At 44.1% G+C, this 11,082-nt stretch overlaps 1 protein-coding gene across 2 annotated transcripts; it reads right to left on the reverse strand.

The window, feature by feature from the left end:
- Nucleotides 1-577: 577 nt before the first annotated feature.
- LOC100833067 (respiratory burst oxidase homolog protein B) lies at nucleotides 578-7,107 on the reverse strand. Of its 2 annotated transcripts, none has more exons than XM_024459166.1 (13): nucleotides 6,600-7,107; nucleotides 5,254-5,853; nucleotides 5,017-5,176; nucleotides 4,816-4,864; nucleotides 4,610-4,723; nucleotides 4,102-4,536; nucleotides 2,525-2,911; nucleotides 2,353-2,445; nucleotides 2,071-2,186; nucleotides 1,875-1,977; nucleotides 1,506-1,585; nucleotides 896-1,407; nucleotides 578-828 (listed from the first exon to the last, which is right to left on the reverse strand). In XM_024459166.1, the coding sequence occupies exons 2-13, from the start codon at nucleotides 5,798-5,800 to the stop codon at nucleotides 719-721; spliced, it is 2,706 nt and encodes a 901-aa protein (XP_024314934.1). In that variant the 5' UTR covers nucleotides 5,801-5,853; nucleotides 6,600-7,107; the 3' UTR covers nucleotides 578-718. The 2 variants fall into 2 exon arrangements, with proteins under 2 accessions (XP_024314934.1, XP_024314933.1); XM_024459165.1 differs by having other exon boundaries at nucleotides 5,254-5,829; nucleotides 6,600-7,106.
- Nucleotides 7,108-11,082: the final 3,975 nt, after the last annotated feature.

The raw sequence follows: 11,082 nt of genomic DNA on the forward strand, positions 1-11,082 counted from the left end.
AGGCATTTTTGGCACCAAAATGGGTCGTTGTTTTACGAAGTGATCCATGCATTTATTCGCAGGAGATAAACTGCAAAGTGCGAAACCTTATTTCCTTCCTTACTGGCTTCGCCCTCGCGTCTAGGTGGAGTACGAGCAACTTCAGAGGAAGATGACAGACACGAGGCTACGCGAGCAGACACTTGAGTGGCCCACCCATGGCTACCTCAATGCACGGAACAATGCTGACATGGACAATGGAATGTCATGGTATGTGACATTGGATTTATCCACATCCATAGGTCAAAGGTCATGTATGTTTGGTTAGACTCAACTTATGCTTTTGACTGGACATTGTTACATAATGTATAAGAAAAAAGTGAAAGCCGAAAGCAAGAGGCCCAAAGAATCGATCATCATGTTGTCTATGTACCTACCGTGAGTCCGTGATCAAATCTAGCTAAACTTTGGAGGGGTTATTTTGTGCCGAAGTTTCTTACAGGGGTCAGATTTGTCATTTTTCGCACCCCAGAAGAATCACATTGGTATATGTTAAGGCAAGTGAAGCTAAGAGATGCCTAATAGAATTTGCGACATCTAGTAAGAGTAAAACATGAATGAACACAGGATTACAGCAAAACAACTCCATTTTTGTTTCTCTTTGTATATTACAAACCTTATAATTAATTCACATCATGAAGCAGACCATAGACAGGTACTTCCCATACAAGTTATGCTATTAGAAATTCTCCTTGTGAAACTCGAATTTGGTGTTTGTCTTGTGGGTGAAATCTGCTGACAACTGCCGCAGCTGTGGCACAAGAACAGGCTCACCACAGTAGAAGACACCTGAAGCAAAATCAAAGTTAGCATACGTTGGTAATTACCAGATATTTATAGCAGCAAAAAGACCTACCGACGCGTTGATTCTCATGGTTGACTGCGACACGCTTGAAGACGCTTCGCCAATTAGGCCTGGCAAAGTGAGTCTTGACACTGGTTCCGGACAAGATATCCACACCCTTCTTTGCATGCTGGAGTTCTTGGAGCATGACAATGAGCGCGGAACGAGCATCGCCTTCCTGATATACGCTCGAGCAATGGTTGTGGAGCTCAATCACTCCATCCTTGTCCTTCTCAGCCACCTCGTTCATCACCCCTCTGAACCATTCGAAGGACCCCTCTTCTCTTGTGACCCAGTAGAAGTAAGCTCTCTTCGTCATGAATGGTCTCTTCTTTGGCTTGCCACTGGCCTCAGGCTCTGTTCCACCAACCGAACCCCCACGCTGGAGGTGGTTAAGGACATCCTTCACAATGCTGATCAAAGGGGTGGCTCCAATGCCTAGTCCAATGAGCAGTAGCACATCGTATTCCCGGTAATCTTGTGCTGGAGCACCATATGGCCCATCGATCAGAAGTTTAGGGAATCTAGTACATGTAAAAAAGAAGGTTTAGATCATATGAGAATTTGGAATATACTGTATGATAATACACTTGGGAAACGAGATGAAGAAATTCCTCTTCACCTTGCGTTGCCGTCAGTGATTCCCCTAGAGAGGTCAGCTCTGAGGAGTCCACTTTCTCCATCAGCGGGAGGCCGGCATGCCTGATTTACAGTGAGAGTTATTGTCGGTTCCATCAAGTTGAGCAAGGGATCAGACATGACAAAATGAACAACTTTACATTCACCATGCTTTCAGACGTTTAAGCTTTGCAAGTAAAATTTTGATAGACTTGGCACAATAAGTATCCAGGGATTCACTGTAAGTAATTCTGTGCAACACAATATCATTGACATAACTAAACTCATTCTCCAAAACATCCCATGCCATGTTCCAAGCTTTCCATAGGAGGCAATCAACAGATAAACCAAAGGCCAAAACATAGCGATTTACCTCAGAAAAGACAGCCCTAAGCCGAGAAGTCCAATCACCCCTTGTGCGAATGTGCACACTAAGGTAATCATCACCTGGTGCCGATGTAATGGAAAATGGATGCCTGCAATAGAGCAGTTTTTCCGTACTATTATTCATCTGCTGATTTTATAATTAAATTACTGCAACCATTTCTTAAGGTGTGCAATGTGGGTACCATTCATATGGAGATACAGCACGGCAATTTATGAAGATGTATTGCCCACTCCGATATCTGAAACCAGGTGGCTTAGACATGTAAAGAGCCAACACATTCCCTGGATATACTGCTACCTGTTGAGGACACAAAAATTGAAGGACAAAGAAAGAATGAGTTCAGAATTTTCAATATTTAGGATTATTTGCTGTTCACAGTACATCTCCATATTGAATGAGTTGGTAGGTTAGATGCGCTAACCAAGGAAAAACCAAATGAAACGATTTGTTTAATTACTGATACCTTCTGAATCTTCACTGCATCATGGCTCCTAAATAACCGAACAATACGCTCACATAAATATAAGAAGACAGGATAAGCGATGTACATCCATGTCTGTAATAGTAAGAAAACTATCAATAAGTATCAATTTTGAGAATTAGAATTTCTATTGTGTTAGGGTATAGACTTTTACCGATTTCTTGTACCACTCCTTGGTTAGATACAAACTTGATCCATGGACGATGAGCAGTGCATACACGATAACAAATAGGTGGTGTGTAAACCAAAAGGCATTGAAACCAGTCATCTTCTTGAGTGGATTAGTGTCCTTGAGCTTGTTACGTCGGAACCATGGCTGGGCTAATACAAAAGCTATTGACATGAGCACTACCATCACAATACCTGTCCATCCTGCAGTTCCTTTTACAAACCACCAATAATTTGGTGGCCTTTTATCCCCAAAGAAAGGCTTCATTGGTTCATATTTTTCATCACTCGCATGGAGCAGGAGAGGAAAATCACATGTCAGATGAGCACCTGCATGCAAAGCAACACCAACCGCAACACCTGCAGCTATTACCTGCACAATAGTAACATACAGATTATGTAACCATCCACTATAGCTGTGTTAAGCCACAGTTTACTTAGTGCTAAATTATCTACCAGACGTTGTCAACAGGTTATTCTCATTGACTCACTCATAAGAAATTGTGTTTCGCATTGAACGGAGCTTTCATCATAACATAACTATATCAATTTGTGTGTTCTGTAATGACTGAACAGTGAACAATATGTTTTTACTACTCATAAATGTCATGTGTGGAATCCTCTATAAGCGCAGGGTTAGGACTGGAGGCTAAACAAGAAAGTGGAATCCACGCAGGATTAGTTCCCTGATGGATGCGTCAGTTTGTACCCGGTTAGGATTGAGTCTATGAACTAGGTCTCCTATTTAAGGAGGGGTACAGCAAGGGCCTCATCAAATAACCAAAGTCTAGTACTCCCTCAGATCCATATTAACTGTCACTGATTTATACAAATTTGTACTACTAAATCAGTGACAATTAATATGGTCACGTCCTGCCCCTGCTGCCCTCCTGATACCTCGTTGAACTCGCGCCCCAAGCATCAGCCTGCTGCTCCGCATTCCGCAAGCACCACTAGGACACATGATATCCCTGAGAAGAAAGGGCTCAGACCCTAATCCTATTAGGTCTTCGAGAGATGAGAGGATTCCTGTACAAATTGTACTCTCACCAGGATTCTACTCTCTGTTTGGATGTCATGGGGACATATGTAAAGACATTAGGTGTGGCGTTGAGAAGCCAATCAATACAAAGCAAGATAGGAGCTTTCGCAAAAAAAGGAAAAAAGAAACAGCAAGATAGAAGCAATTAGAGGCATTTGGGAGGATTAGAGGCAAAGTTATGCTTGAGCCCTAGATTCTTCAATAGAGAAGGACCAAGGGTTCTAAAAGGTTCGTGAGGGTTGTAAAAGAGCACGATCCCTTGAAAATTATGAAGGAATATGTGTTCGATTTCGCCAAATGTTACGCCAAGGGTTAGCAAGTGTTGTGAGAGAGCAACAATCTGTTGATTTTTTTTTTGAGTCAAGGAATATGTGTTTGACTTTGCAAAATCTTCTCTTGTAGTGATCGTTTCGTCTCCGCTTTTTCATGCCTCTCTATCTCCTTTTTACTTTTACCATGCAGGCACGTACCATATCTCACTATATGATATCAGATAATCAGATACCAGTAATAGCATTTACCTTATGAAAATTTATGTTGTCGTTGAAGGGTACAACAGCTCCAATCTTTGTCTTTGATCGAATCCAAGTGATTGTGTTTCGACAAACAGGAAGAAGAACCAGTGCCATATTGAATTTCAGGGTCTCAGCAGCACCTTTTGCAGTGGCCACACAGTAGCCCATGATGTGAAATACAGCTCGGTTACGATACTGGATGAACTTCCAAATGAAAAGGACAACGCAGATTGAGAGCCAGAGAGTCACAACCCATATGCGCTTCCAGTTTTCTTCTAGAAAGTACAACAACTCTTGCCAGTAGTGGCGAAATGGACTCGTGTCCTTGCTAGGTGCGAGCTTCATGCTAAGAGCTTTGCTAAGTTTTGAGCTGTGGGTGGTCGTAGATCTTGCAACAGCTTCAGATGGTGACTGCAGCAAGAGTGCCTCCAAGTCCTCGAGCTGTTAACAGTTGGTGTGGTTAGTACAAAACTGTGCTGTAATACTGTTATCTGATAAGGGAAACTGGACATACCTCTATGTAGCCCAAGTTGTTAGGGTCAAGCTCTTCCATTATGAGTGCGGTGTACTCATCAGCTCGCTCCTTGATCTTGGAGAGTTTATTTGCTGATGCACTAAGGGCAATAATCTGTAGAAGCATTTTATCATTTGCTTAATACTTTAAATTTACACAATGAGGACATTAATATATGATTTCCAGTTTGGGGTCTTCAGACTGACCTCCTTAACTTCCTCTGCTGTGATTCTTCCGTCTGCATTTTTGTCAACCCTGCACAAAGAGGTGGAGGCATGTTACAGGTAAGACTACAGTTAATCGAGTAAAAGTATTTTGAAGTGAAATTCTGATTCACCAAAATCTTCTGATATAGGGATCCATGCTAAGAAAAGCGAGATAATCAGCACAAACTTCAAACTACTAACATGTCAAAGAATGTCTGGAGACGGTTGTCGAAACCCTGATCACTCAGTTGCTCCCAGAAATCTTTCAGCTCATCCTTAGTCAGCAATTCCTTCACTATCCCTCTCTTCCTCGCCAATGAATCAAACATTTGCATTGCAAACTCGTCAGAACCTTCCATCCCTGCGCAATCAAAAGCAACACTTGAATTACCACTCTTTCAAATAGTTGTTTAAATTCACAGGAACTGTTTAAATTACCAATGCATTTCCCAAATCTTGAACGGAGCAGCATGCCATCAACCTGTAGATGATTGAATCGTTTCTCCACCGCAGCCCAGCCGTCATTGCCAACTTTCGCAGTCACAAACTGCAAGCCTTTGAGTGCCACCGCAGCAGTACTCTTGCTTCGGTCAAATCTCTTCCTTACGGTCTTTGGTGCTGGCGCCTGTGGCACCTTCTTGCTTGGATTCTTGAGCTTTAGCCCGTTAGTCACCTGCCTGAATTTCGATGACAGCTTGCCACCCCTTGACGAGGAAGATGACAGGCCATCAAACCCACCGCCGTGCCCTGAGCCACCATCATCAACTGCTCTGACGTCTTGGATTGCCACCGAATCACGTTGGACATCAAGGGTAATCTCCACAACCTCGTCCTCATCTTTGAACCTGGTGGTCTTTGTGGCTCTGTGACTTGAACCTTCTAAATTGCCACTATTTGGGATTAATGTCGCTGTGTCATCTTGTGACCTTCTTGAACTATTAGAATCAGTGGATACCGTGCCAGCTTCAATGTCAGCCATATCCATATACCCCTCAGGACAATTTCACCTTCTCTCTGGTGAAAGGACAAGTTAATTAGCTGGAAGGAAAAATATTTACCAACAATCAAGTTGCAGAATGTCCCTTTCAACATACACAACAAAATACAGAACGTGCATTTCATGTTCTATCCATAAATAGAAAAGGCAAACCAATAGAAGGTTGATACCCTGCTGGATATAAATCACTTAAGAAAAGAGGGGGGGAAATCACAGATTCACAGTTCACTCAGACTAAAATTATTTGCAGAGGAAACTTAAAAGGAAACTTGAAAACAGAAATAGCAACTCAAAAAGAAGAGAGCGCGTTAGCGGAGAGGCTCTCCCTTTCTTTCAGATCCAGAACTATTTTCAAAAAAGAAATTTGGGTCCGCGACTCACAGCAGGTGATGGTGATAGACTCCAGAGATTTACATCTTCAATGGCACGCTTATCGCGGTAACAGAAAAAAGGTTAGAACTTCTAATAGTAGTAAACTACTAGTAGAAACCAAAGAAATTACTCCCGAACTGGGATTCACACAAAAACCAGTCCAGCTGCTCAGACGAGTCAGATCTAGAGCCGGCACGAAACCAAACCATCCATTTCTTGGTGCCAGAAACGGAAGAACAGTTCTTGGAGGGGAGCGAAGTAAACATCCGCCGAAGAGTAAACCAAAATTTGATCACACTGACTGAACACATCATACAAAATTTGGAGGGAGCAAGCAAAAACAGGCAGCAAGAATCACTCAAAGAATAAAGGAAGATTCCATTACTGAAAACTGGAAGCGGGGAAAAGATTGTACCTTAAACCCTTGGAGAGCGAGAGAGATTTCAGCAACCAGTCGGAACCCGCCGGAGCATTCTCTTGAGAGGGATTTGGGATTTCCGCCAGACCAGAGCAGAAGAACAGAGGAACGAACTCCAGGCCTAACCAAACCACGCAGGCGTAAACATCTCTAATAAACACACAGCGGAGTTTTCTGGAACTGAAACGCACGAGGCCAAAGCGCTAGCAGTAATCTTGCCGACGCTCTCCCAATGCGACGCGCTGGCCTCGCACCAAATGACACCAGTCGCTTCAGAAAACTACAAGCTAGCAGTGGCGGTGGCAGGAAGGAGGATTAGGATTAGGAGGTGCAGGCTGGGTGGGGAAAAGAATACTGCTGCCGTTGCTTTCTGTTGGCAGTGAGTACAGCCCACTGTGACTGTGAGTGTGTGTCCGTAGGAAAGCTTGACAGCTTGACACCCTACGCTAACCCTGCTGCTGCTGCTACAGCGGCTGGCGTTTGCTCGATTGAGGTTGGAATTGTTGTTCGCAACACCAATCACTGCTCTCTCTACCCGGATCAGTGCTCTATGTCGCCTCAACCTTGCACCGCATTTAAACTTTTAAAGTGGAGTAGGTAGGTGCTACAGTCAATTTCCCATAAAAATGTGCTACAAACAGAACTGTTTTATTTCATCCTACAAACGCACGCACCTTATTTTTTTACGGTACAAGAAGGAAATACAGTACACACGGAATTATAGTGCTTGTCCGTTGAACCTTACTTTCTCAGACTGTACGTTGTAGCCCAAGTTTTCGACTGGCTTTTCACTTTTCGTGTTTTCAACGCATAGAATGCTGTCAAAGGAGAGAGCAAATTTAAAAATTGTTGGTTGGGGCAGGTCTCACCCAATCACCAGGCCGGTTCCGCCCCTCATCTATACATGCAGCCATATTCAGAACAAATAGGGTACAATTAAATTGGTGTTTGCTTTCCTTGCATTCTCAATGCAATTAATTTTATCATTTATTCTCTTCCACCTCACGTCACCCAATAGAATGCCAACATTATTTTATGTTAGCTAGGGAAGGTAAATATGCAATGATTAATTAGGCTTTGAAAGTACAAATGTGCATATACTTTGAGACAACTTGCATATGCTCGTGGACAATAAAAAGAAACAGAGTGGAGTATTTGACTCGAAGGATTCCTAAAGTGGAGGATAATAGTTTTTTTTTATGTGCCTCATTTGATTCACAGGATTGTAAACCATAGGAGTTTTTTCTATTCATTTGTGTTTATCCATGCATAATCACCAACTTTTTACTAAATCACCAAGATTTATTATGGATCGGAGGGAATAGTATTCAGCATGACACAACACTTTAATAAGGTGTTTTCCATGTTTCCGTGTTGTGAAAATCATAAAGGCATTGGACACCCACGGGGGTCACAGTGTGACTGAACTTTCCTCTTTATCCTGCATGTCAGATGCTCACGGCGACCAAGGTGCACAAAATAAATTTTCGAAATGCACCAAAAACTGACACCTTATCAAGAAACAAACACAACATACAATGTAAAACCTCCTGCCTTCCAGCTTTGGGCACCGAACAATCGTTCGCAAACTTGAGTGTGAGCACTCCTTACTTCCAGAAGTGTGTAATGTGAGCATCAAATTTAAGATACCGGACATGTTCTGGCCCGCTGAAAGCTGGTTCACATGGTGTGTCACAAACAATAATTTATTTATTCAAATTATCAAATATCTGTACGAATATAGTCTACTTAATTAATTAATTAATTAACTGTGACATATGCTAAAATCGAAATTAGCAAAGTAATATATTTTTCATTGATATAATTAAATGATTTCTATCCAACTAGGCCTAGGGGACAATACAAACAAGCTATATCAATATATTAAATTGGAGTTGGTGGTGATCGTACGGGCATCGCGGTACGTCACTTCACCAAAATTACGAATCTGCCACCGCTGTCCCCACGTATCTTTTAATCCCGGCTCCACAGTTCTCAAGCGCAGAAAAAACACGTACCGCTAAAAAAAAAACAACAGAGCCCTCCTCCTCTCCTATGAATCTCACCCCCTACCCGATCCAGATCTCACCGCCGCCCTTCGGATCTCGCCCGCACCCGTTGCAGCTCTTGGTCGCCTCCACCAGCTCGTGCGTGTCAGCGGCATCCGTGTGCGGCAGGCGGCTGCGGACCCGCAGCTCCATCGCGCTCTCTGACCCCCGCCTCCACCGGCTCGTGCCGCCGGTGGCTCACCGCGGGACTTGGACGGCGATGGGATGAGCCTGAGGCCGGGATGGCGGTGGCCTCGCGCAAGGCAGCAGGGACCGCGTCGGCGCGAGCCATCGGTGGCCCTCCAGATGGGCAGTGGCGCGCGGCGACCAGTGGCCGGACGCGATGTGTGGGCAGCTCGGGGGCGCGGCGAACGGGCGAACAAGGCTGCTAGAGGGCGCAGGCGGACGGCGCACAGGCGTACCTGGCGGCAAGTGGGTGCAGACGGCGCGCGGGAGTGGACGGGTGGCGGGAATCTACGGGCAGAGGCGGTGCGCACAAGCGGGTGGCCACGCATTGCGGCGTGATGTTCGGTGGCGGGATGAATCGGTACGTGGAGAGGAGGAGTTTGCACTCAGGGTGGATGGAGTGGATAGTCAGAGGAAGAGCGAGAAATTGGGAGAAGAGATTTGAGAAATAAAGTACGGAGTAGGAGTAATAGGAGAGCATGACAAGGAGAAAATAGAAATAAGACATGTGAAAAAGAGAAGAGACGGAGTATAGCCTACGAAAATAAACATATCATAATCGCTATATACATATGTGCTCATGAAACACATCAACATTTAATTTGACATTTTAATACAATTTTCCATTGTTCCGTAGCAACTCACGGGTTCTTTTGCTAGTAAATGATATTTTTCAGTTTGTTTATTTACTCTAAAGGCTAATTAATTTCTAAAGGATTAGGGAAATATGAGTTTTGACTTCAAATTACTACTTTATAATTTGTTTTTATGAATCTATCACTATCTATTAAATTGCAGTTGGTGGTGTTGATAGACGGCGGCAGGTCGTAGGTCTTTTCATCAAAATTACCACCGATGACACCCCGCACGGGATTACGGATCTAACAAAAAGAGTCCCGCGTTTCCTCACTCACCCCACCACGAAACAAAGATCGCCCACGCATCCGTGCGTCCCTCTCTGCCTCCGCCGCCTGCTGGCCTCCTTCGCCCCGAGTTCATCTCCCATCCCTCATCTGGTCGAAATCCACACAATCACGTACTCCCAAAAAAACCAACGACACGAACCCCCTCCGCTCGAGGCTCCTCCTCGCTCCTGCTCCTTCTCCTCTCCTCCTCTCTTCCTCGCCGCCCTTCCCACTAGCACTGATGAGAGGAATAAATGCCGAAGAATTTTGCAATGCAAAAGCTAGACAATATAAATCCAGTGCTCATGTTTGATTTGCTTTCGTAGAAGGCAACGAATGTGAAGGCACCATCTCTGGAAATGTACGAGCATTACTAAAACGCATCAAACAAAAGAGAATAATTACATATGTGTACTTACTTAATGTTATTAATTATCACGTGACTCATGATGACTCCATTTAATTTGTTTTACGCTAATTATAAGTTTTTGCTTGTTATTATGTTTGGTCGGGGTGATGCGTGTGTTGTGAGCCTGTGAAGAATCGCACATGGGTTTGTTGATCTGTAGCAACTCACGGGTCACATTACTAGTATATACAAAGTCTAAAGATATAAAGGGCGGAGGATTCTCCACTTCTCCCTCCTGGAACGTGCTGCTTCGGTGGCCGAACGATTTAGCGACTCTCACGCTCCATGACCGTTTGATTCTTCCTTCCCCAGTATACCGTTCCTTTATCTCCTGACGGCTACCGCAATCATGCCCTCAACCTCCCTCGCTACTATCCCTCTGCCTCCTCCCTCCCTCGACTGCTACCGCCGTCGTGTCCTCGAACTCCCCTGCCATTTAGCCTCACCGCCGTCGTCGTCTCCTCCCGAGTAATGAACTATAGACCTTCTGTGTTAGTAGCCCCACAATTCTGAAACATGTGTCCGTCCTAAATCAACTCGTGTGAGTTCAATTGTGGTTTTATGTCCCAAGTTTTTCAAAAACTGCTGAACAAATTATGAGTACTTTCTCCGTCCAACAGAAGATGTCTCAACTTTGACTAAATTTGAATGCATCTATACACTAAGTCATGTCTATGGATGGCAATGGGTACCCGATACCTGAATACCCGACAGGTCTAGTCCCGATTAGCATGCGGGTCTGATTAGACCCGCAGGTCTGTAAATGGGAAATTTTCGGACCCGTCAGGTCTGATGGGTCCGGGTCTGGCACTTTTTATGAATCGGAGGGAGTAGTAGAAATTATATAAAAAAATAATCACGTTGTCTTTGCCCGACCAAATGTAAAAATATATAGCGTTTGGCCCATCAATATTAAAAACCTGGGTCCGCCA

This window comes from Brachypodium distachyon, chromosome 2, assembly GCF_000005505.3.
Source record: "Brachypodium distachyon strain Bd21 chromosome 2, Brachypodium_distachyon_v3.0, whole genome shotgun sequence".
Lineage (NCBI taxonomy): Eukaryota > Viridiplantae > Streptophyta > Magnoliopsida > Poales > Poaceae > Brachypodium > Brachypodium distachyon.

Excerpts from the sequence above, each read along its gene's own strand:
- LOC100833067 (XM_024459166.1), bottom strand. The coding sequence starts at position 5,800 with ATGGATATGGCTGACATTGAAGCTGGCACGGTATCCACTGATTCTAAT. Across the intron at positions 4,865-5,016 it reads CTCCAGACATTCTTTGACAT|GGTTGACAAAAATGCAGACG; the intron begins GTTAGTAGTTTG and ends CTCTTTGTGCAG. Across the intron at positions 1,408-1,505 it reads ATCACTGACGGCAACGCAAG|ATTCCCTAAACTTCTGATCG; the intron begins GTGAAGAGGAAT and ends TACATGTACTAG.